Source organism: Echinops telfairi, unplaced genomic scaffold (assembly GCF_000313985.2).
Source record: "Echinops telfairi isolate 266 unplaced genomic scaffold, ASM31398v2 ScPeMD7_7469;HRSCAF=8507_1, whole genome shotgun sequence".
Classification (NCBI taxonomy): domain Eukaryota; kingdom Metazoa; phylum Chordata; class Mammalia; order Afrosoricida; family Tenrecidae; genus Echinops; species Echinops telfairi.
Genome location: NW_022111373.1, coordinates 117407226 through 117434396, shown reverse-complemented (window position 1 = coordinate 117434396; position 27171 = coordinate 117407226). Strand labels below are relative to the sequence as shown.

At 43.4% G+C, this 27171-nt stretch overlaps 1 protein-coding gene across 1 annotated transcript in view; it reads right to left on the bottom strand.

Moving 5' to 3' along the window:
- Positions 1 to 1652: 1652 nt before the first annotated feature.
- SLC45A2 (solute carrier family 45 member 2) overlaps positions 1653 to 27171 on the bottom strand; it is a 55146-nt gene continuing 29627 nt past the window's right edge. Inside the window, exons 3-7 of the mRNA XM_004698085.1 lie at positions 25890 to 26215; positions 17944 to 18087; positions 16156 to 16279; positions 8892 to 9106; positions 1653 to 1877 (exon numbers count right to left, since the gene is read on the bottom strand). Of these exons, the coding sequence (XP_004698142.1) occupies positions 1653 to 1877; positions 8892 to 9106; positions 16156 to 16279; positions 17944 to 18087; positions 25890 to 26215 (1034 nt within the window). The remainder of the gene's footprint in view (positions 1878 to 8891; positions 9107 to 16155; positions 16280 to 17943; positions 18088 to 25889; positions 26216 to 27171) is intronic.

The following is a 27171-nucleotide window of genomic DNA, read 5'->3' as shown; positions in this document are numbered from 1 at the left end:
CCGACTGCGGCCCATCACTAGGCCTCTTGCCCACAAAAGACCAGAGGAGCTCAACTCGGGATGTAGGCACAGGATGATGATCCTTTACCATCGTGATAGTAGTTATCAAGGGTGAGCTCAGTGCCAACCACTAGGCTAAGTGCTGCCCATATAGGAAGCTGTGGAGCCAGAGCACCTGGGTTCAAAGCCCAGTGCTGCCCCTTACAAGCTATGTAGCTTCAGAAGAATTCCATAGCCATTGTTTCCTCATCTACAGAATAGAGTTGTAGAACAGCACCCACTCACAAAGTCACAGTGTTATCACAGGCAGAACTTTTAGAGTAACGGCTAGCAGTTGCAAGAGACCTAAGGCACAAAGAAGAAACCCAAAATGTACTCCAACCCTGGCCTCCTTTACCCTGAGACTAGAACTCCATGCTGCCCAGATGCTGCGACTGACTAGCTCTTCTGACAGCCACTGGTAGAATGGGGGAAAGGTGGAAAAAGACCTCACATTCAGGAAAATGGCATCGACAAACAAGACTTACTGGGCTGGTGGAGACCAGAGGACTTTTGGAGACTGTTGCTCTCTGATGCTCTAAACCTTAACCCAAAGATAGCCCCTGAGATCACCTTGTAGCCAAATAACCGATTCACTCACAAAAATAATGAATACCAGTCATGCACACTGTGGGACCAAACTATCCACAATGACATTATTCAAAAGGTAAGCATGGATGGGTGGGCAGGAAAAACCCGATAATGGAAGCAGATCAAGGGATTGTGAAGAATATAACCAGTGTCACTGAATAATTTGTGTGAAAGTTGTTGAACGGGAACATATGGATGGAGTGGATTGTTGCTCAAAACACAATAAAATACTAACCCCCCTCCCCCACCCAAAAAAGTAGTGGTTAGGGGCTCAGTAAGTGTCATGTACTACTAATGGTCCCAACTCTTGGAGATGGGAATTATTTTCCTACTTGCAGCAGTGAGCAAGCAAGGTTTGGGAAGGTTGCATTGTTTGCTGGAGCCAGGCAAAGTCAGGGTGCACAACCAACCTGGTTTCAGATCCATGGTCTTCGAATCTTTCAGTCAAGCTTCCTCTTGAGGCTGCTATAAACCTGACCTAGAAAAGTACTTGAAGGGCTATGGCTAGGGAGAAACTACCGAGCTTGGGAAAAGAGATGGTCCAAGAGGAAACTAGAGGACCCCTTTTGAAACGCTTTCAGAAATGAACCAGTACAAACATACATTGCACGGCATGAGAAGATGAAGCAGACTTGTTAGGGAGCTCATAAATAGTGATATCTGGCATACCGGTGAAGTTGAAGAATATGGCCCCCAGATTATACATGGGTCTCAGATTAAAAATGCATATATGTGTCCTAAAAGAAAGCCAAGCACATAGACTTGCCTGCCTCTCAGGCCTGACCCTGCCTTCCCACTTCCCCCGTTCCAAGATACAAGAAGAAAGGTGTGTGTGGATGGTACCCAGCACGCACACCCTTGTCCAGCCTTGTTTTAGAAAAAAGATGCCTGAAACATAGGATCGCTGTTCAGAGGACAGCCTGAGAGGGAGACAGGCATATCCAACAGGCAGATCAAAGCAATGGAGAGATACCAGTGCTTTGCTCAACGACAGAGGTTAAGGTCAGTGTCTCTTTATTGACTTAATTCACGTATCTCACAAAGACGGCCACAAAGCAACAGCCAGTCAATGCCACTGCAGACGCTGTGACCACCACCACGATGACGCTGCCAGCCGTGTTGACCAGCAAGCCCAGGCCACCTCCGACCAGGATCTGGGCCAGCTGTGTCATGCAGGTAAGGGCAGCACAGTCCACGCCCTTTCCTCTCCCGCTGCTGTTCGGGTCCCCACTTGGGGCCTGCCGTCGCTGCAAGGGAAGCACAGGAACAACATTGAGGCTACACGGAACAGACACGGAAGGCAGGGGGTGGCAAACCTATTCTGTAAAGAGCCAGGTAGTAAAGCATTGGGCTTTGTGTGCCCTGTGCTCTCTGCTACAACTACACGCAAGCTCCTGACAGACATAAGCTTCCATGCCAAACTCCACTAGAAGTCCGTTCTAAAGTGAGTCGAATGCCTCCTTGGTTTGGTCCTAGTTTTCCTTACTGTGGCCTCTTATTATCAGTCTCTTGATAAATCCCATCTTGATTTATCATTTGGGGTTGAAAACATTACATACAAACTTGCAGAGTTTTTTTAATGTGGTGGTATAGTGGTTACACATTGGGCTGCTAACCACAAGGCCGGCAGTTTGAAACCACCAGGCACTCTATAGGAATAAGATGAGGCTATCTACTTCCGTAAAGAGTGACAGTCTCAGAAGGCCACATGGGACACTTCTCCTCTGCCCACCAGGGTCACCGTGAGTCGCAGTCGACTCCACCGCTGTGAGTATGGTTTGGGTTTATGCCCTACATATGATAAACAATAAAACATACACTCCCTGAACACACAAAATAAACAAACACAGACAAGTCATAAGTGCTGCTCATTTTAACTCAAATGTGTCGTGAAGTGAGGGGTTACTGGTACTCAATTCTGTTGTGTGCAAAAGCAGGCGTAGACAACATATAAACAAATTCGCATAGTCTCATTTACAGATATTGAAGTTTTTGTTTGGGGTAATTTTCTATTATCATAAAATGTGACCCTTCTCATTTTTCAACCACTAAAAATGTTAGAAATAATTTTGAGGGCACAGGCTCAACAAAATCAAGTAGCAGGTGGTATTTGACCAGTGGATTTGGGAGCTCTGGTCAGCGAGCTCCAACTTCCTGATGGACATTGTCTTCCTCATATACTATAAAACCCTACATTGCATCATTCATCCATGACGGGTGAGTGGTTCGTATATATAAAATCATCTCTCTCTAAAGTCTTGACAGGGTCACGATGAAGAGCAGTCCATTAGATGGCAGTCAGCTTGGTTTGGGGTTTACGCCAAGGACTATGGTGGCTGTAATCTTTGCAGAGGCAGATGGTTAGGCCTTCCTTTCCCTCTCACATCAGAATTGAAAGACAGCAATTCTGACCCTGAACAGCCTTGGGCAACAGAGTAGAACTGCCTCTCGGGTTTCCGACTGTGGCCCATCACTAGGCCTCTTGCCCACAGAGTGTGCTTAACAATTGATGGGAATCCCAAAGAAGGTCAAAGAAACTCAATACAGTTCCCTCTGCTTTCTTGCTTCGTCTTGAACTTTCCAACATTTAGGAGGTTGTTAAGTCACAGAGATGCTTAGGAGATACAACGTGAGTGAGCAGCGCTACCATTCACAAGGCGGTTGTTACTTGGGTAGATATCATCTTCATATGCACATGGAAGGGGGACAATGAATAAGGAAAACCAGGCAATGGTCGATGCATTTGAATGATGAAGCTGGAGGAGAATATTGAAAGATGGTGCAGGGCCGGGCAGGGTTTTGCTCTGTTTTGCTATGAGGTGGAACTGACTCGATGGCCCCTAACAACAACAGCAGATAAACGTGTGATATACAGATGACATCATTTGCCTGCTAGAAGGAAGGACTTAAGCACTTGCTGTCCAAGAATAAGACTACAGCGTTCATTATGGACTGCAACTCAATGTGAAGAAAAATCTTTACAAGCAGACCAATAAACAATATCGTAATAAATACAGAAAAGATTGAAGCTGCTGAGCATTTCATTGTGCTTGGATCCACAGTCCAATCAGCAGTCAAGAGATCAAACAATACATTGCATTGGGCAGATCTGCTGTGCAAGCAAGAGCTCTTCAAAGTGTTGAAGATCAAAGAGGTCACTTTGAAACCTAAGGTGCACTTGACCCAAGCTCTGGCATTTTCAATGGTTCATGTGTATGTGAAAGTCGGACAGTGAATAGGGATGGCCAAAGAAGAGCAGCTAAGTTTGAATTACGGTGTTTGCAAAATGATTGAAAGGACAGTGGGCTGCCAGAAGAACAAACAAATCTTGGAAGGATACTTTTGAGAAGCAAGAATGGTGAGACTTTGTCTCGCCTACTTTGAACTTGTTATTAGGGAAGAGCAGTCCCTGGAAAAGGACATCGTGGTTGGCGAAGTCAGGAGTCAGTGAAAAAGAGGAAGCCCCTGTGAGAGAAGGGTGGACATGGTGTCTGCACCAGCGGGCTCAAACAGAACACTAAATGTGAAGACAGCCCGGATTGGGCGGGATTACTATGAGCTGGAGCCGACTTGAGGGCACCTCACAACAACAACATATAAAGATTTGGCAAATATTTCACTTGGCCCAAACTAGTTAATAACAAGACATTTGACAGACATCTCATATTTGCTAAACCTTGTGCAAGGATCTTCCATATATTTCTACACTTTTCCCACCACCTCCTTAGATGGCCTGTGATGATCAATTTTTCTGTGGTAATCATACTACTATGACCATTTACAAAAATGTTTTTCCAGGTGCTAGGTAGGTAGTATACTAAATATATTAGCGAAACTATCTTCAATACATTTGGTGTTGTGCAAATTTATTAGGTGCCCCCCCTTATACATTTGGCTGGTTGAAGCCTTTAAGACTTTGAATGTTACTTTCCATGCCATTAAATCAAAACCCAAATGTATTGCCAATGAGTCCATTTCAACTCATGGTGCCCCTAGATAGGAAGTGTTTCTGAGGTTGTGCATTCTTATAGGATAAGATAGTCTCATCTGTTCCCCAAGGAACAAATTGGTCTGAACCAGTGAGCTTATGCTATTAAGGTTAAAAAATTAAAACAAAAAACAAAAGAAAGAAAAACTCAGCGCAGAACAATGCATGTTAGCATTTGGGGAAAAAAGAAAAGGGTAAAAGGAAAACAGTCATATTTGCTTGATTTGTATTAAAAATACTGTAGTGATAGACAAAGCAGTGAGCATGTTTACCTATACAGAGAAGGAGAAGGTGAACAGGAAGGGATAAGAGGCACTGCTCAGGGTGCATTTTGTACAAGAATGTGATTATTGAGATATACAAATGCATTACCTCATCTAAAAATGAATTGAGAAAATTTTAACCAAAACTGAACAATGAAATAACATGCCTAATGCCACATAGCTGCAAAGTAGAGGAGGTAGGATGTGGACCCAGGTTCCTGTGACTCCAGAGCTTCTGTGTTTACCTTTGAACCATGCGACTCTCTGCTTGGAGGTACGATCACAGCCGTTTCAGCAGCAAGTTCCGGAAGCAGGAGCAGCAGTGTTTGCTGGAGAAGGACCAGTCACAACTCTTTTGGGAAGGTTTTACCTCCTTTGTTTTTCCACCTTCTCTGTTTGCCCAGTCAGAGGATGCTCAGGAAGACCGAAATGACCATCCTGTGGTCACATGTCCTATGGTTTTCAATGTCTATGCTGTGATGGATGAACCTGGAGTTACCACTTGGGCTTTCCAGGGTGAGTCAAAAGTATTGTTCTTATGGTTTCAGCTCATACAAGTGGTTTTCTTTTTCAAGCAAAGCCTTTTAAAGCATATCCCTGTGAGATCAGTGGGTGGCTGTAGACAAGTTCTCCCTATAATACATTTGTCTTAGACTCATTAGGATTCCTTAGACTCGTTTTTTGTGCCATGGGAAAAATAATTCTGAAGTCAGAGCTAATATCAAATTTTTAACAAAACTCAAGTAGACCTCTGCTCAATTATTGAAGTTTTGCAACAAGTTTAGGGGAATGCTGCGTCATACGACACAACTATTTTTTGAATGGATTGTGTGTTTTAAGGAAGATGTCAAAGGTGAACTCAAGGTCAGCTATAATTATGGTGACCATTTGGGGGAATTCCCAGGGGATGGTCCTTACAGATTTGCTCAAAGGGCACTTTGGTCTCATCATGGGACTTATTATGAAGAAGGGCTCAGGAAACTGAAAACTGCATTAGTGAGAAAAGGGTTGGGAAAGTAACACTGAGGGATTCTTTTCCCCAACAAAAATGTTTTCCCATCATGACAACGCACCTGCTAACCCTGTAAGAGTCGCACAGGGCTGTCTACTGGAAATTTTGTTGGGAAATTTACCCCATCTGACCTACAGCCTTAATCTTGCCCTTTCAGGTTTCTTTTTGTTCCCCAAACTCAAAGAGCATTGCAAAAGAATAGGCTTTGTGTCTCTCAAGGGGACCGTCACTGCCATTGGAACCTAGTGTGAATTGATGAGTGCAGGATGCTTTGGGGAAGGAGGGTTGTTGCTGTTATTGTTGTTGTTAGCTGCCACTGAGGTGGTTCTGACGCATTGAGACACTCTGTACAGCAGAACAAAACACTGGGCAGCCTGGGCAGCCTCAGGTGTTGGAGCCCGTGGTTGAAGGCACTGCATCAACTTGTCTTGCCAAGAGCCTTTCTCTTCCTTGCTGCCCCACTAGTTTACCAAGCATAATGTCCTTCTACAGGGACTGGTCTCTCCTGATAACATGGCCCAAGTCTGTGAGCCTAAGTCTCACCATCCTTGCCTCAAAGGAATATTCTGGCTGTACTTCATCCAAGACAGATCTGTTTGTTCTTCTGGCAGTCCGTGGTACTTTCATGATTCTTCACCAGCATCATAATTCAGCTACATCAATTCTTCTTTGGTCTTCCTTATTTAGTGTCTAACTTTCACGTGCATATGAGGTGACTGAAAAGACCATGGCTTGACCCGGTTGCACCTTAGTCCTCAAAGTCACATCTTTATTTTCAACACTTTAAGAGCTCAATGCCACCTTCAGAGGCGTATATGTCTAGATGGAGAATATGTCAAGACCAGTACCTTCAAATGTTTATGTGTTTATCTTGTAAAGATTTCTATAATTTTGTAATAATACTTTTTTACTTACCCTTATATAACTGTCATAGTCAAGAAAATGTAAGCTTTCATTCAGGAAAAAAAAGTTGTACCTTCTGGTAAGAAGAGGCAGTAATTTTGGAACGGAAGTACCCAATTCATGTTCTTATAAAAATGTTTAGGGCCTCGCTTTGGGATAAGTGTTTCAGTTCTCCTCTGGGCAGTTGGGCGGGGCTGACTCCATGAGCCCAGTTTCCCTCCCTGCTTCCTCATTAATCACCAGCAAACAGTCTGACTTCCCAAGAAATTATTCCCAAAGAATTCCCTACCCTCAGCCAGTTTTTGTTTGTTTGTTCTATTGCATCATTTCTGGCTCATGGCCATCTTATGCACAAGAGAAGGAAGCACTACCCTGTCCTGCACCATCCTCAGAATTATTGCCCATTATTGCAGCCACTGTGTCCATCCATCTTGAGGAGGGTCTTGCTCTTGGTCACTGGTCCTCCACTTTTCCAAGCACGATGTCCTTCTCCAGAGACTGGTCTATGTCCAAAGTATATGAGACAAAGTCTTGCCATCCTTGCTTCTAAGGAGCCCTCTGACGATTCTTCTTACAGGACAGATTCATTTGTTCTTTTGGCAGTCTGTGGTATTTTTAAATGCATTGATTCTTCCCAGGCCTTCCTTACTCTCAATCTCCAACTTTCACATGCATATAAGAGCAATTTAAAATACCATGGCTTGGATCAGGTGTATCTTAGTCCTCAAAGTAACATCCTTGCTTTTTAACACTCTAAAGAGGTCTTGTGCAGCAATTTTACCCGATGTAATGTGTCATTCAATCTCTCTTGACTGCTGCTTCCATGAGCATTGATGGTGGATCGAAGCAAGGTGAGATCCTTGTCAACTTCCATCTTTTCTCTATTTATCACCATGTTACCTATTGGTTCAATTGTGAGGGTTTAGTTTTGCTTTACATTGAGTTGTAAGCCAGACTGAAAGCTACCACCCTTGATCTTTATCAGCAAGTGCTTCAAGTCCTCCTCCCTTTCATCAAGCCAACTCCTGTTAGTGCCCAGAAAAGCTGCAAGTGCCTTAGGAGGGCCATAGATGGGGTGGAGTGGCTGATGGCCTGGTGCATTAAACATTGTGGGTCACCCAAAAGCCCTTGGGTTCAAACTTACCAGCTGCTCTTTGAGAGAAAGATATGACCATCTGTTTCTGTGAATGTTTTCAGTGTAGGAAACCCTACGGGGTCGTTATCCTTTGTCCTACAGGTTTCCTAGGTTGAAATATGAGTGGAAACAAACTCAGTAGCAGTGAGTTTGTGTGGGTAGATTGGTTGAGAAACTCTAATGAGCCAGTGGTTAAGCACTCACCTGCTAGCCCAAAGGGCCCTGCTTCAAATCCTCCAGTCATTGCCTGTGGGAAAGCGGTGGTAGTCTGTGGGTGTAAAGACTGCTGCTTTGGCAACCCTCTGGGGCAGTTTTACTCTGTTGTGTGAGTTAGTAGCAACAGCGACGGGTTTTTGTTTTGGGTGGTTCAGGGCGGGGAGCAGATCAGTTGTCAGAAGACCCTGTTGCCCTTTCTTTGTCTTTGTGGGATCGTGTGCAGGTTGCTGATCTTCCTAAGCCTCCTCCTCCTAATTAGGCAAATGAGAGAACCAGTACTTGCCCAACTGCTCTTTAGTTGTGTGTGCATGTACACACACACACATACACGCACACGCACACCAACTGTCATCAAGTCAGTTCCAACTCATGCCAACTGCGTATGAGCGGAAGAGAATTGCTTCATAGTCTTCAAGACTTTTCAATAGCAGACTGCCAGGCCTTGCTTCCAAGGTGCCTCTGGGTGGTTTCAGGCCACCAATCTTTTGGTTAGTAGTTGAGCTGTTAGCTAATATTTATACCTCCCAGGGTCTCCGATCAAAAGAACAGAAGATAAGCAAGGAGGAGGGGAGGGGTGGGGTGAGGTGAAGAGGTCACCATCTCTTCCCCAGGCCATGGTGGACATCAGTTAGGAATTTCAGTGCCCTTAGTTTCCGGCTACAGACTTTCTGCCAAATCCCCGCCCCTCCTCCCAACCTCCAGGTGAGTCCCCGTGTTCCCCAGAGCAGACGTTCACAGACGCACCTTCTCCTCCTCCTCCTCGCGGTGGTACTCAGCAATGAGGTTAAAGGGTACAGTGTACAGTATGCTGGACATGACACCAAACAAGGAGCACAGAGCCAGGGTGGAGTAGACATTCGGGAAGAGCCCGATGAATCCTGTCCCCAAGCCAAACAGCAGGTACCCCATGAAGTAAATGCCCTTTAATCCCACGTAGCAGACCAACATTTTCTGAAAGTCTGTGAAGAGAGGAAAGGGCAATATTACAGCTAGCCATGCCTCCCAACACTTAGTCATTTCAGAAAATCCTTTCGGTTAAAGATGTGCACTCACTGGGAGACTTCCTTAATACTGAATCCGGAACAAAAGAGCTGCCTTATCTGTGCTTGGAAACAGCTGGCTTCTGAAATCACTCTAAACTCCTTTGCATAAAGGAGACCTTGGAAACGCCTTGCTAGGCCGATTTTCCCTTTCACCAGAAAAGGGCCGGGCACCATGGCAGGCAGCTGAACAGAGGCAGGATGCAAAAAAGGTCGTGAAAAAGCTCCCCTCAGCCATACATCCTGGGGTCACCCGGAAGAGAAATGTGGGTTATTCTGATCCAGAGGACTCCCTGGGGTGCAAAGAGTTGATGAGCATGGCTACTGATTGAAGGGCTAGTGTCAAGTCCACCATTTGATCGACCACGCATAGGGTCAGAGCTGACTTGATGATATGCATGTATCTATCTACGGAGTCCACCAGGGTTGTGTAATGATCAAATGTTGGGCTGCCAATGATAAGGTCATCAGTTTGAAACCACTCTATAGGAGAAAGACCTGGATTTCTATTTCTGTAAAGAGTTACAGTCTCAGAAACTCACAGGCCAGTTCTACCCTGACTTATAGGGTTGCTATGAATTGACATTGATGGCAGTGACTTTGTTTTATCTGCCTCCCTACCTACCCACCTACCCACCTACCTATCGATTGCTATTTCAATTCATACAAGTTGCAATAAACATTGTTGACTGTTAACTTAATGACCCTCCCAGCAGTACCATGGAATAAAGGCTTGGCAGTCTTCTTGCAAAGGCCAGCCATGAAAACACCATGGAGCACAACTGGACTCCACGATCCCCAGGGTCACCAGGAGTCAGAGTTGACTGACTTAATAGCAACTCCATAGATACCCTTTTGACTCATATGAAACTGGCCTGAAAGGACCTCATACCAATATAGGCTTCCCCTGTTATCCAACAGTATAGCATTTGTATGTAACCTTTTGTAAGCCAAAATAGAGTCAAGTACAATTACCATTCAATTCTTTGGGGAAATATTTGGAAATTCCCAGACGTACACAAACCCACTCGGGAAAATGGATTTTTTAAAAATCCTACTAAACCAAACAAATAATATAAAAAACAAAAATCACACAAACATAATTCTGTCCACAGACACAACCCAAACACTGTCACTGGATGCTGAGTGTGGTTTGAGGGAAGGAGCCTGGAGTCACCATTCTGGCTGCTGAAGTGTCCATGGCCTCTTTGAGAAGCCAACACTCAACACTTGTTCCACTTTTCCTCTGTTTCGTAAAGATAAAAATTCTTCTTCAGATTTCCTCCATTAGCAAAATTGGGTCCTCGTAAAAGTATCATGGGACTAATACAGGTCTCTCATGAAAAGCTAAGTCGTATAGAGTGACCTTCGAAAAGCAAAGGGGGATACCTGTGATCCAAAGTCTGTCTCCGAAAAAAAAAATTTTTTTAGTCGGCTTTTTTCACCATGGTCCACACCTTCTATTCCTCTTTGGTATCAAGGGGCATCGTCTGGATGGCAGAGGAAGAGATCACTCAACTCAACTCAACCTCGCTGCCACCGACACATCAATGCCGACCCTACTGGACAAAGCCAACCTGCCCTTGTGGGTTTCCAATGCGGTAAGACTTTTCAGGAAAAGAAAGCCTCGTCTTTCTTCCCCAGAGTAGCTGGTGATTTCAAACTGCTTACCTTGAGGTTAGCAGCCCAACATGTGATCCACTATGCCACCAGGGCTCCTAGAGAGTGAAGTGAATGGTGTGAAATGACCTATAGGCCCTTTCCTTGACTCGCCAGCCCTTCCCAAGCTGTAAAAGGCTCCCCCAGGGCCCAACACTTCCTCATCACTGACCACCCCCCTCTGTGGACAAGTTTCTTAGCTTCTCAAAACCTCAGCTTCCTCATCTGAAAAGTAAGATACATAACCTTCCCTTAGGATGATTGTCAGGATCAAATGAGGTCTACTATATATGAAATCACCCACTCCAAAACCTAGCACCTAAAAGGCATTCCATTAATGGTAGCTGTAGTGAATTCCCGACATCCATCAGACAGTTTGTTATCTTGGGCAGCTTACACATTGCTGTGATGCTGGAAACTAGGCTGTCCATATTTTTAACCCCAAAAGGGTAGCCAGTGGGGCTTCCAGACAAAGACAGACTAGCAAGAACATTCTGATGATCTACATTTGAAAAGGAACCAGTGGAAACCTAACTGCATCAGAAGTGGTCTGATAAATGCTTTGGAAAGGGGTTATATAGCCCTGGTGGTGTAGTGGTTACTGGCTGGGCTGTGATCTATGTGGCTGGCAGTTCAAAACCACCAGCAGCTCTGCAAAAGTAAGACTGGGTTTTTCCTTCTGGAAGCAGTTACAGTCTTAGAAATCCACAGGGGTTCTCCAGGTCTTTGGCTTTTTGGTTTATATTGATTATGCTGTGGGTCATAACAACACATTGTCCAGCTCAATTGGTTTGGGTACCTCAATATGAAGGATCCATTATGAGAGGAGGACATTGTATCTAGAGAGGCAGCAAAGGTGGGGGAGGAACTCATGAGATGGACTGGCACAAACCCCGTGAGGGTGGACTGCAACATGTCAACAATTGTGAGAACGGTGTGGGACCAATGCTTCATCTGTTCTCCATAGGATCACCAAGAATCTGATGTCTGCCTGCGTGTCTATATATCTACCTACATACCAACTGATGTGAATTTACTAAAGGAAGTGATGTTGTCAGGCTGTCATTTCCAGAGCTCTGCCTGCCATTGGAAGCTCTGCCTACCTTGCTTATTAATTTTATACCTATGTATTCATTTATTGCTATTTCAATGGACATAGGTTGTATTAAAGATTATCAACTCTGCCTGCCATTGGAAGCTCTGCCTACTTTGCCAATTAATTTTATACCTATGTATTTATTTATTGCTATTTCAATGGACATAGGTTGTATTGAAGATTGTCAACTCAACTTGGTGACACCCCACCCCAGGCAAATTTGACTTGTTCATAAAAAGCATTGTGGTAGAGCTAATTTTTACTTAAATAAATAAAACACTTTGAAAAACGTTTTATGATATGCACCACATGGTAAGAAAAATTCCTTTAAAAAAAACTCTTCTTCATTTTCAGCCTGTGTATTCCTTACCTCTCTCCTATTCAACCCTCCTAGAACAGAAGAGCCTGGGTGTGGTAGTTACATAATCTGGTGTCAATTTGCGATATGAGAGGATTAAGAGTGAAGGGGTGGGGTCTAGTCTGTTGATCGGGATATAGCCAGTGAGACTTCTGTGTGGGCATGGTCTTCTACTGAGGATTCTGGGAACTCTGGTATTACCTGCTTAGAGGCAAGAGACAGACTATCTTTGTTTATTTCCTTGGAGACATTGCAGCTGATATATGGAACTATGCTAGTGCCCTGAGCTGGAAAAGCCACATGGACCTGCCCTGATGAAACCAGGCCTCTGGAGCCAGAGAAGCCATGTAGAGACCCCAGCCAGTGCTGAGATGCTTACAATGCCACTGGATCCAAGGACTTTCTGCCCACTGGCCTGTGATCGTCCTGCATTTGGCATCATTGAATGTGTTTTGTGACTCTGAAGAGGACTTTATAGATGGGTATCAGACATATGGGCAAATATTGGACTTGTGGACTTGAACTGGACTGGGTTGGGATGCTTTCTTAATGTACAATTACCCTTTATCTAAAACTCTCTCTTATACACAAGTGAGTTTCTATGGATTGGTTTCTCTAGTCTAGTCGTACTAACACTCCAGGGATAAAAGAAATGTCCCTACTCAGAAACAGCATGTCCCCTCTACCCAAATACTGATTACACGTGCACCATGTCGACAAGAAACGAATCTCCAATATACTGAATCGGTCATGAAACTAAATGTTGTCCCCAGCCATTCCAGCAGATGGCAGGACTCCGGAAATGATACACCGACAACATCACGTCCTTTATTAAATTCATACCAAGCCCAAAGGCAGCATATAGCCAGGTCAGTTTCTGTTTACTTCGTGTTGATATTTATGCAGAAATGTAATCTAAGATGTGTCCATACCTAAACGATTCCATCACTGTTCCCTTATCCAAGTGGGTGGGTGGAGGCCAGTTGAGTTGGAGACAAAAAAATATGTGGAGGGATATTTGGAAATATAAGTACCGTATATACTCTAGTAATAGCTGACGCAAATATCAGCTGAGGCACCTAATTTTACCATTAACACTGTGCTGGAAAACTTGGCTTATACACAAGTATATACAGTGACTTCAGTATAAAGACATTGTTTGGCCAAGATGTTTCATTCATGGACAAAAATCCATACATGAAGGTCAAGTTGGACTTGCCTTCTGGCGGGTCTGATACTGTCAGTCATATCATCACACTGTGCCACTGCTTAGAATTGGAGGGGATTGTTGCTTTTAGCTCCAGCTATGAATAAGGGCGTTTGATAAGGAACAAGTCCTTTTTCCCCATGCCCTAGATTGGCCCACCACACTCCATCTAGAGCAGAGGTTTTCAACCTTCCTCATGCCACTACCCTTTCATACAGCTCCTCATGTTGTGGTGACCCCCAACCATAAAATGATTTTCATTCCTACTTCGTAACAGTAATTTTGATGCTGCTATGAATTTTTATGTAAATATCTGATATGCAGCTATCAGTATTTTCATTGTTACAAATCGAACATAATTAAAGCTCAGTGATGAATGACAAAAATATGTGATTATGTATTGTGAAATATTTATTTCTAATTACAAATAGATGAAATTTTATCTCGAAGCATAGTGTAGCATGGGTAACAGTCTTAATATAACAACAGTAAACTCCATTGCTACATTTTGCGACAGTATGCGTAAAAAGCCAATGTATCGGTCCCTAAGACCATCAGAAAGATGTGTTTTCTGATAGTCTTAGGCAACCCGTGTGAAAGGGTCAGGTGTGTAAGGCTGTGCAGTGAGTCATCAGAAGTGAGTGATTCGCCTGTGTGACAATTAGAGAGTTCAATGTGCAGTCCAAAGTGTGAAAGCCTTCAATGCCGAGCTCAGCCATTTGACTTTACCAGATGGGCTACTGGGAGCCCCTGAAAAGCAGTCAGCAGGGTTGATTCTAATCTAGACATTATTGTTTACTGCTAATTCACAATGTTAGGGACCTCATAAAGGTATACTTGATAAACTTTAGAAAACTAATAAAATAATAGTTTATTTGATATTCAGGGCTCTTAATTAGAAATGGCCTAAAAAAACAGCATACTTTTCAATTTTCAAATAACATGAGATTCACTCAGGAACTCAAGCAGTCTGCTAAGACTATTACTTAGTAGGGCTCTTTGAGGAAAAAAGAAAAAGTTAAAATGGATGCAAAATTAAAATAATTTGCAGGGAAAAGGACAGTACCTTTTTTCTAAGTGTGATACCTCTGTTGTTGAACTCAATTCATTCCAAATTCGTGTTCTAACACCAAAAAGTTTGAGAACTGAATATATTTTCCCCATAAAAATAATAGAAAACAAAATAATTGGTTCTGAGGCCCCCAAATTACACTTATAAATTCATTTTTCCGGTAATTTAAGTCACTATAGAAACTTTTAACCTTCTCGCATATCACTGTCTCAGATACACTATCCCCATGGAGCTAGTTCTGGTTTATCCAAATACACAGTCACTTTTCAACCTCTTCGATGGTTGAGTGTTTCATGGATAACAATTTCACACCTTTCGCTACATTCACCTCTCTAATCACTTTTTTTCTTTCCAAAAATGTTGATGATGTCCACGTAGCCAGGCTGTGCTCAGCCACCACATCAGAGTAGTGGTGACCTGCTTCAAACTTCGCAATGATGTTTTTCTTTAACTATTGGGTTCTCACAGGCTTTTTCTTAGCTTTACTGTTGGTATCATTAACTTTCTTTGGAACCATGATGTATTTTATGTAAATACAGTGCAAAAAAAATCACAATGACAAATGTTTTCACGCAAGTACTATATATTGTCTGAGGGAGAATGGCACTTAGAAGTCCATGGTGACTTTGTGTCCATGGTGAAACGTGATGCATGCCTTATGCTCACCTGTACACATTTTTCAAGTCAGATTTGCAGTTTTTCTATTCAAAAAGTTACGGACACTGGCCAGATTTTTTTTGAACTTTGTTCTCCAAGTAGGGAGAAGTTTGCGCACACTGAGTCAGTCAACGGTCAAGGTTTCACTGTATCTACTCATCCCTTGGCAACACAAAAGGATGGAGATGGATCATTTGGTAGAGCCGTCTAGCTTAGGTCTCTCTCATTCCAATTTATCCATTTGAAGTCTTCCTCCCAGAATTTTCAATCCTGAGACAGAGCTCCTGAAACATAACACTCTGCCTCACTAGAGCTGAGATGGTGTTACGCCTTGATTTTGTCCCCTGTCATATGAACCACCCCTCCTATTTTACCTCATCTGCAAATCTGATAAGCTTATCTCTAAGACTCTGTAGGTAATCAGGCTATAGCAGCACGCCTGCCCCCTGTTAATCAGTAAGCTCTGTGGGGAAGCTGTCCCTCACCCTCCCTTCATCATCCCATTTCACGATGCTTTGTATCAAGTTTCTTTTCAGTTCCTAGAGATCCTTGATCAGAAATCCATTGAGCCCAAGAACAAACTAATCCTCAAGGCCGGGATCTCTCTACAAAGAGTTTCAGGGGAAAAGAAAGAGTGCTTCATGTCGTTCTTGATAAAATAATTCTTCCTGGCCTCCATGTATCTATCAGAAACCTTCCATTTTATGGGAGTTGAAAGTCTTATCTTTCTTCATTGGAGCTTCTGGTGGATTCGAACTGCTGGCCTTGTGGGTCACAGCCCAATGCCTACCCACTATGCCACCAGGGCGCCTTTGAAACCTTCCATTTTAGAAAGCAGAAAACACATACAAAAATAGAAACCCAAGAATCCACCAGTCTCGAGCCCTTTAGATGACACCCATAGGATCGGGAGACTTACAGGAATAAAGTGAGGAGAATATGGCGTTGATGCACAAGCCCCAGCATCCAACCTCGACCCCTCGTTCGTAGATGAGAAACTCAGTGGAGTTGTGTGCGCCATAAGGATTCCCACGATACACAATCTGAAAGAGAGAATTGGGCCGCTGAGCTATAGCTGCAGAGCTGTTGGCCCCGCCCCCCTCCTCATAAACTCTGCCTCTCTATTCCCTGGGATCCCCATGCTCCTGTCTGACGGACCTGTCCTTGGACATGAAGTTCATTCTGCCAAGCTCAAGTAACCATTTCCATCCCATACACCTCTGCTCAAGAACATTCAGGAAGACAGAATGCCTCCTGCATCAAGTCGGAACAACATTTCTTTGGCTCTTGACCCTCTCTGCCTCTATTGAACATTTGACCCTTTTCTGGCTTAGCCAACTATGGGAAACAGAAAGATTTCTCCCAAGTTGTCTCCCCCAAATATATGCCAAACCTAGCTGCTTGCTATGCCTGGTAAATTACTGTACACTTGGAGGTCAACGAAAGTAGGTCAGAGGTTATTCTCCCTAAGGGTTATCAGCCATCTAGAGCAACCAGACTGTATATTTTGTCCCACCCTAAGTAGAGCCCACTCCCTTCTGATATGGATAGTAGTGGATTGTTTCCCTGAAGGAGAGCCAAGGGAGGTCAAGCCCACTCAAGGGTGACCAAGGTTAGGCCACCATCATAAATCTAGGGTCTGCCCATCTTGTCACATGTATACCCTTAGCCCCTCCCCTTCTATCATGTGTACACCCCTAGCTCATCCCCTTCCTGTTACACTTATGCCCATTGTATATCCCCCTCCTGTTGCTTATATTGCCTATTGTACAGTCCCTTCCTATGACGTATGTCTTTACCTGTAATTAGGAGGCATGCATGCCCACAAAGATATATAAGCTTTAGTTAGCAATAAATTGCTGTCTCCTGCCCTCTCGGTTCATGCTGTGTGTGGACCTGGCTGTTGAGATCATGGCCGTCCAGGAGGTGAGCATGCTACCATGAAATGTGTCTGACTCCTTTATTTTACTCTCTCTCCCATCTCTCCCTATTACTCTGACTTTACTATCATCTTTATATATTTCAGCCATACAATTGAACCTACCGAACCCATGATTAGTTGTGGGGGCCCCATGGGCAACCCTCCTTCCCACCTTCTATTCCAGCCAACAGCCTTCACTCATCTCTACGCATGTTAGTTCTGTTCCTGTGTGCAATGTTTGCTGCAACTCCTCTCCCGCCAGTGCCTACTTGCCTGCCAAGGTCCACGTTTTACTCTACTTCTTTCAATAAGTCTATCGTGGCCGCTGCAGGAGCTCTGATGGTATAGTGGTTACATTTGGGTTGCCAGCTGCATGCTCAGCAGTTCAAAATCAGCAGCAGCTCCATGAGAAAAAGACTGGAGTATCTATTCCCATAAACAGTTAAAGTCTTCGAAACTCACAGAAAGTCACTATGAGTCCGCACTGACGCGATGGTAGTGAGTTTGGTTTGGGGATCATGGCCACAACAGCTCACATTGGCTTTTCACTCTTTGCTGTATCTAATCACACACCGGTGATTCATTCAGTCTCCATAACGTCCTCTCATTGTCCAAGATGCGGCCTTTATGCTTCCGGAGACTATTTATAAAGTAGCTCCTTGAAGACGCACTTCTCTACACTTTTGCTCTGCCTGCCCTAGAAACAAGCCCAGAAGAAACTTGATAGGTGCTAACAGAGGAATTCATGTCCAAGCCAATGACCACGTGCAGAGAAGTGGGTGTTACCTGGCCCATGAAATCCGTGAAGAAGAGCATGTTGGAGAGGAACGCAGTCCATCCAATGAGGTGGCTGATGCAAAGGTAGCGGTAGTGGGGAGGCATACTCGCCAGCGCCCTCAGCAGCGACTTCATGGTCATTGATCTCTGAGTCTGATATAAAACCAAAAACACAGGTATCATCTTCAATGTAGACCCAGTCACCTTCAGGCATCTCAAACTCACCTGAAGCCATTTGACTTAAGGCTGAAACTCCCCATTGTGAGAAGAAGCACATAACTACTATCCAAGGGTATATAACTGGCTTTTGTTGGACTTTGGTTCCGATCTCTTGCCTTGAGGGTGCCCAATAAGTGATGGGCTGAGACTACCATATGTTTATTATTTTAATTCCTTCCTTGCTTTATTATGACATGCAGGTGTGGTTCTGCTGCTGTCAATAAATATTATTGGAAGTTTTGTCCTATCACCCAAAGAGAAAAGTCCAAATACAGGATGTGGCTGAAGGGCAAGATCCATTTCCTGTGTGTGTGTGTGTGTGTGTGTGTGTGTGTGTTTGTCTCTCAACCCATGTTGCTTTATATGTCACCCAGAAGTGATTAGGGTCAGCCCATCCTAAACTAGGATAACCTCAACAGATCGACTACCTTATACTAAACTGTCAGTTTGTCAGATGGTGGTTGTGATGCTGGAAGTCAGGGTCCTGATATTTCAAATGCTAGCAGGGTCATCCAAAGTGAACAGTTTTCAGCAGGGTTTCCAGACTAAGAATGGACCATGAAGGCTTTGGCTCCCCACTTTGGAGGAAGAAACTGCTGAGAACCTTAGGCACAACTTTGAAGCACTGTCAAATACTGACCAGATAAACAAAGGAAGCGGAACATTGTCAGAGATGCTGCCAGAGGATGGGCCCTTCGTGTCCAGTGGCACCCGAAATACAACTGAAGAGGAGATGATTTCTTGTGGAGAAGTCAGTTGTGGTCACGTGACCTTTGTTTGTTGACTCAAAGTAAAAAGAAACCGCTACACATATATTCTAATGATTAGAATGCTGAATGTGCAAAGTATGAATCTAGGAAAATTGGAAGTCATAAAAATGAAATGGAACACATGAAGATCAATATCCTGAGCTGAATGGACTAATGGCCATTTTGAATCAGAAAATCATAGTATTTATTTTACCAGGAATAATACAATGAAGGGGAATGTGTGGTATTCATTGTCAGCAAGGATCTTGGTAAATCCATCATGAGGTTCAGTGCTATCTGCATTTGGATCATAGCGATCCACCTTCAAGGATATCCAATCAATATAAGTATAATTCAAATTTATTTACGTACCAACCACAAAAACTAGTGATAAAGAAACTGAAGAATTCTACCAATGAATTCAACTGGAAATTGATTAAACATGCAATCAAGATGCATTAGTAATTATTATTGGAATGCAAAAGTTAGAAACAAAGAGGAAGGGTCAGTAGTAGGAAAAGATGGGCTTGGTGATACAAATTAAGCTGGAGATCTCATGATGGAACTTTGCAAAATCAATGACTTGTTCATAGTGAGCCAGACTCACACTAGCCACTGCTGAATGACCTGCCTCCTTCCCCCTCCATCTCAGAAGTCCCAGTAGTGATTGATTTTAGAACGTACTCTCATGTTCTCAAGATCAGAACATTCTAATTAATAATAGTGTTCCTTTAGATGTTATAACCAGGATATTACTATCTTTATTTTATTAACCAGGTTGTTATAGTCGATGCTGTACCCTGTAATGCTCACTAACTCTAAAAAATAGTAACATTAATTTTGCTTCCTGCTTCTGTCCATACTTGCTTAAGTCCTAGACAAACGATAAATGAGATTTTTGCCTTTAAAGATGAACTGAAATGTCCACTGGGGGCTGCAATGAAAAAGCATTGCTTATAGATTCTAGCAGTCCAGTTGTAACTGAACAAAGACTCTTCTAAATTACCAAGATATTATAGTGGCTGTCATTTATTTGAACCCACAGCAATAGAACCTTTTTTCAACAGCACAAAAGGTTACCAGACACATGGACTTTCCTCGTTGTAATACGCAGAAATCAAATGGACTACATCTGAGGGAGGGCTTGAGCAGAGGCCCAAAGTCCATCCACTCCCTCAATGTATTGCCATATAAATATTTGTACTTATGCCAATACTTGTATTTTATGAATCACTGTATTTACATAAGTGCACACCTATGCTTATATCTCTATCCATAGCTTTGCTTCCTCGATCATTTCTCTGATTCTGTTTACCTTCCTCCTTTCCCACCATCATGCGCATCCTGCTTCTGCCTCTTAGTAATTCCTCTCAGCTGGATTGCTATTGCTCCTACACCCCCAGATTCTCTATGTCCTCTTGGTTGTTGATTTTAATCCTTAGTTATTTCCCTGTCTGTGATGTTGTTTGCTCACTACTTTGTTCTAGCAACCTGGCATTCTGTGATGCTCACCTGGTCAGCATAATTGCTGAAGACAAAAATGGGTGCACAAGCAAATGTGCTGAAGAAAGCTGATGGTACCCAACTATCAAAAGATAAAGTGTCTGGGGTCTTAAAAAGGCTTAAAGTTAAACAAGCAACCATCTAGCAGGGAAGCAACATGCCTACATGGAAGAAACACACCAGCCTGTGCAATCACGAGGTGTTGATGGAATCAGGTAGCAGACATCAGAAGACCCAAAACAAATAAACCACCGCAAAAACAAAACAAAACATATTATTGAGAACAAGGGGGTCGGAGCAGAGACCCAAGCCCCTCTGTAGACAATGGGACATCCACTCACAGAAGAGTCACAGGGAAGGGATGAGTCAATCAGGGCGCAGTATAGCACCAATGAAGCACAATATTCCTCTGGTTCCTTGAGGCTTTCTCACCCCCCACTATCATGAACCCAGTCCTTCTTTGAGTTCTGCCTGGACCAGAACTTGTACACTGGCACAGATGAGAGCTCAGGACGCATGGAATCCAGGTCAGATAAAACCTCAGAAACAGAAATGGGAGTAGTGATATCAGGAAGATAGGGATAAGATGTGGAGTGGAGGGGGGAAGAAACCTTGAGGGAAGGGAGACAGTGGTTGGTGTACGATATAAAAATAATCACAATTTATAATTTATCAAGGGACCACAAGGATGGGAGGGGGAGGGAAGGTAAAAAGAGGAGCTGATACCAAGGGCCCAAATAAAATATAAATATTTAGGAAATAATGATGGCAACATATGTACAAATATGCTTGATACAATTGATGTATGCATTGTTATAAAAGCTGTAAGAGCCCCCAATAAAATGATCTTAAAAAAAAAATTCCTGTCAAGCAAACCTTCTGGAACAGTTCTGATCTGTAACTCATTGGCTCAACAAGCCTTTGAACCAATCGGAGGACAATCAACCATTGCAACAATGTCTATACCCTTCATTAAACCCTGCCTGGCTCTGCTTCTCAAACTGGCCATTAGAGTTCCTTATTTTCAAATTAAAATTTGAAATTATGGATCTACCAAAGAGTTTTTAAAAGAATTAAAACCTCCTGTTAGCCCTCACTCCCCACAGCCCCCGAAAATGCTTGCATTAAAATTTTTAGATTATTTCCTCCCTTCCTTTCTCTGCATACAAGTCTTTTCACACACACAAAAAAAGAGCTCATTTGTGGTGTGTACATGTACAGAGCTCCATAACCTAATTTGCTTCATATAAACCTTCAAACACTTACACACTTTCTCATGACCTCCTGAGTTCCATTGCACAGATCATCTGACAGACTTGGGACATGTTGTCAGGGGAGAAGGAAGGACATCTTGCTTGGTAATTGAGGGGCATGAAAAACGCAGGCGCAGTGAACAAGAGGAAGGCTTCCAGGAAATGGATGGACACACTGGCTGCAACAATGGGCTGAGGCATAGGAACAATTGTGAGGATGGCGCACGACCAGGCCGTGTTTCGTTCGGTTGTGCATAGGGTCTATGGGTCAGCCACAACTCCAAGCCCCTCAACCATCACCACCACACCACCCTGTATAGATTGCTCTGGATTCCCAGGCGGTTTTGCCTAATTTCACCACCAGGGGGCTCTAGTCTAAGTGGAAACCAAGGAGCCTGAGTTGTGATTTGGTAGAAAAGAGTAGAGACCCAGGTGTCAGAAGACTTGTTGCTTGATCTGTCTCCAATGGACCTTCCTGTCTTTACTTCCAATTTTACAAACTCTGTGATCAACCAAATCCACTTAGGCTGCCTCTGTGACTTTTTTTTTAATGTTTTGATCTCTGTTGCCATTAAATTTTCAAATCTCTGTTGCCAAAACTAGTCTCTCTGCTAACAACATTCTCCCCACCACCCATGCAAATCCTAGCCATCATTCAAGTCAGAACTCACAGGCTACCTGGTCCATGAAGCTTCCCTTGGTTTGCAGAGGTGCAATCACTCAGTCATTATCATGCCACTTCCCGAAGTCATAGAAACTTTCCCCACGCCCACCCCTGTGACCTGTCACTGGCAGCCCCAATGGCAGTCTCTCACTGCCCACTTCCCCTCCCCTTCCAGGCCACACTTTCCCTGGGCTGCACTCACAAATGTTCCATTCTTGCAAGATACAAACCCATTGTCATCAAGTCCATGCAGATGCACAGCAACCTTATACAAGGTTTCTGTGACTATAAACCTTTAGAGGAGCAGACAGGTTTATCTTTCTCCTGTTGGGTAGCTAGCTGGTGGGTTTGAACTACTAACCCCTTGCTGTTAGCAGTCCAGCCTGTAACCCACAGTGCCACCAGGGCTCCTTCCTACAAGGCAATGGGCTCCTGTAATCGGTAATTTTGCCTCAAGGTTCCCATATCGACCTGGCTAAAACTTTCTTCAAACTGAACTGCAAATGGCTAAGCTACTAATTTAAAAGTTGGCAGTTGGCATCCACCCATGGGGACCAGTTTCTAAAAGGTCACAGCTTTTGAAAGTCCTATGGTGTGTGGTTCTACTATGCCACTCAGGATCACCAGAAGTGGAGACCAACTCCACAGCAATGGATTTTTTGCTTTGTTTTTGTTATATACTGATATGGTGGAAAAAAGGAAAGGACTGTCTGCTCCCCTAGAGATTGACAGCCTCAAACGCCCTACATAGTGTCACTATGTGTGGGAATTACCACTTATCTGTCAGTTTGTCTGTGGTGGCTGGTGTGGTGCGATGCTGGAAGCTATGCCACTGGTATTTCAAAAGCCAGCAGGGTTGCCCAAGGTGAACAGTTTTTAGCAGATTCCAGACTAAGAGCAGAGTACAAAGAAAAAATAGGCTACCCACTTTTAAGGCACTCGCCACTGAAGAACATTGTCAGGTACTGAAAACATCATGAGTGGCAGCAGAACATCAGTAGCAGAAAATATAGTGCCAGAAAATGAGCCTAGCAGTTGGAAGGCACACACAATACGACTGAGAAAGAGCTGGCTTTTAAAAATAGAGCCAACCATAATGACATGGATGGAGTGAAGTTTTCTGCATCTTCTTTTGCTGATGGAGCATGACTCAAAATGAGAAAAAACAACCGTAAAGTCTATTAATAATCAAAACTTGGAATATACCAAGTATGAATCTAGGAAAATTGGAAGTCATCAAAAATGAAATGAATGCATAAAGAATGACATCAGAGAATACCAGAGAAATGTTTACTTGTGTTTTATTGATTATGCAAAGACATTCAGCAACTTGATTACAACCAACTATAGAGAACATTTGTGAAGAATGAAAATTCCAGAACACTTCATTGTGCTCGTGAAGAACACTTACATGGGTCAAGTGGCAGTTTTGCAAACAAAATAAGGGAATATTGAATGGTTTAAAATCAAGAAAAGTTTGTGTCAAGGTCATCTCCTTTCATCATGATTATCTAAGCTGCATGCTGAGCAAATAATCTAAGAAACTACATGAAATATATAAGAAACTATACGAAGCTGGACATGGCATCAGGATTGGAGAAAGGCTTATTAACAACCTTCAATAATACAACCTCACTTGCTGAAAGTAAGGAGTCCTTGAAACACCTGCTGATGAAGATCAAGGACTGTAGCCTTCAGTATGGATTACCATTCAATGTAAACAAAACCAAAAAGTCCTCACAACTTGACCAGTAAATAACATAATGATAAACAAAGTGAAGACTAAAGTTATCTAAGGTTTCATCTTGCTTGGATCCACCATCAATGCTCATGGAAGCTTAGTCAAGAGATCAACTGATGCATCGTACTGGGTAAATCTGCTGCACAAGAACCCTGTAGAGTACTGAAAAGCAAGGATTTTACTTTGAAGACAAAGGTGCATTTTACCCAAGGCATGGTATTTTTAATTTCCTCATATGCATACAGATGTTGGAATAAGAAAGACCTGAGATAATTGATTTTAATTATGGTGCTGGTGAAGAATATTGGAAATACCATGGATTACCCAAAGAACAAAGCGATCCATCTTGGAAAAAGTATAACCAGAATGTTCCTTAGAAGCCAGAGTAGAGAGATTTCTCAAGTACATGGGACATGTTCTCAAGAGAGACCAGTCCCTAGCAAAGCATGCTTGGAAAAGCAGAAGGGCAGGGAAGGAGGAAGACTATCCACAAAACAGACTGACACGGCGGCCACAATGGACTCAAACACAATTGTGAGGCGGTCACAGGACTGGGCAGCATTTCAGTCTGTTGTGCATAATGTTGCTAAATCCAAACCGGCTTGATGGCACCCAACAACAAGAGCTGGAATTGATTTGATGACATTGGCCTTGAGTTTGGTTTGGTTTGGAGAGTAATATAAAGTATCTTCAAAGTCAACAAAAAACGTCAAGTTCACTATGTTTGTTTGAGAGTTCTGTAGGAGTAGAGATTTGTGCTCCATCTATGTTTGTGCTTAGAGCATTGAGCCTTCTGCTGGGTTCATAAAATATTATAACAATACCAAAATCTAACACCTTATACAGTGCAAGGCACCACACTTATATCGATCACCTTATCCTAGGGAGAGAATGAAGTGGTTGTAACAGTGCTGTCCCACAGAACTTTCTACAATAGTGGGAAGGTTCTGTATTGACATAGTCCTATACTTCCATGGTCTCATAGAATTAAGATGTGAGATGTTGCCAGTGCACTTAAGGAACAAGAGTTTTAATTTTATTCCACTGTAATGCTAATAGGCCCAAGGGGCTAGTGATGACTGTGCCTGTCACATAGTTCTAGAGTCTTCCCTGACCAGTTTGTTTTAACCTAATCCCATTTCTCTGTCATTTTATTGAATTCTCTTTAAATTATTAAGTTAATGGATTCACTGAGCAGGTCCTTGGAAATAGCCTAAATCAGTGGCTCTCAATCTTCCTAATGCTGTGACCCTTTCATACAAGTTCCTCATGTTGTGGTGACCCCCCAACACATAAAATTATTTTTGTTGCTACTTCATAACTGTAATTTTGCTACTGTTTGAATCGGGAGACCCCCCCAAAGGGGCCATGACCCACAGGTTGAGACCTACTGGCCTAAAAGATGCAACCAATCGAATAATGACACACAAATTCAACAGGGCTGACCCAGTTGCCAAACCATGGCCAGAGTCACTTGCAAGGACACGTTTGTAATCCTAACCCAAGAGGAGGAGATACTTCTGGTCTGAGGATGGTTCCAGGCTTAGCCTTTCAGAATTGGCCTCATCTTCCCAGGTACAAGGCCCTGAAAGGGTGAGAGATCAGAGACCAAGGAAAAGGCACATTTTTCTCCTTGAACTATAAAACTTTAGTACCGAGGCATACTGGCAACTGGGGATCAAAAGACTCAAACTTCACAAGGCTCTTTATATTGGACAAGCAAAGCAAAGATAGAGAATAATACCTGTGAAAACAAGAAAGAGCAACGAAAGGGCAAGAGCAAGAATATGCTTTCCAAGTGAAGACAAAGGGAGTTGCACCCTTACCTGTCCAGGACAAGCACTGTTTTCCTCTCCCTCCATTGCCAGCCCCGGGCTTCTGTGGCCATTTTTCACTTTCTCAATGGAGCCGTGCTCACACCTTTTGACTGAGGACAGCAGTGGGTCCTGAGGAGTCGGCTGTGGGGGAAAGTCTCCTGTGCCATCTCTGAGTGGGGCTTCAGGAATACTGCACAGGTGAATAATAACACACAAGGTAAGCACCAAGGCAGAGAAGACGAACATGACCTGAAATTCCGTGCCCAGCACTCTTCCCAGTGGTAGTTGGGCCCAGTCTATGGCTCCCAGAATGTAGCCCAGGGCACCTCCAAAGCCTGGAAAGCAAGAAAGAGCTGTGTTAGCATTTGCAACAAGCCATATTCCTTTTCCATTGTGCATGGGCCCGCTTCTTCAGTGGGAAAGCCTGCCTTTTCAGTGGGAAAGCCCTCCCTCACCACAAAAGCAGCCTGAGTGTGACCGGAGAAGGAATACAGTGAGAGGCTTTGAGACCTGGCGCCAGGCAGCTTGGGTTCAAGTCCTGCTCTAGCATTTGCTTGCGGTGTCATCTTGGACCCCCTCGTTTATAAAATGGGGTGGTAGTGAAAACATACTTACTTGTCCAAACTTGCAGCCATCAAGTTGATTCTGATTCCTACTGAGCCTCGAGGGCAGAGTATGGTTTCTGAAGTTGAAATCTTTGTGGGAACAGAAAGCCTCATCTTCCTCCCTGACTTAGTAGTAGGGTCATATATCAAAACTGAAAAGTGCTCAAAATAATACAAGACCCATAGTTTAAAAATAAGTAAATAAATCCAGTCATCTAGTCAATTAGGACTCATGGCGACTCCCTGTGTTGCAGAGTAGAGCTGCCCCATAAGGTTTTCTGAGCTTTATGGAAATAAATGGCCAGGCCTCTCTTGCATCATCCTCCCTTAGATTCAGGATGTAAGGCAGACCATCTGCACCACACAGTGCTCTACAGTGCTTAGTAGATATTGCCGATCAGGGGTGGTATTTCCTAACTGAATTCTCTACCATGCTTTTCCAATGAGTCTTGTCCTGGAGGAGTCCCAAAGAAAATGAGTTTCTGGTAGTAATAAGATAAAGTGATTTATATTGTTGTTTGTCTATTAAAAAAATTTCCCAGGAAAATGCAAGCTTCCGGAGTCTGGAGTCTGTCTTCCTTCCACTATTAGGAGCTCAAGGTTTTTAGCTGATGGCCACAGAAAAAATAAGAACAAAAATTCGAGCATAAATTGTTTTGAACTCCTATTATCATGCGACCAGACTC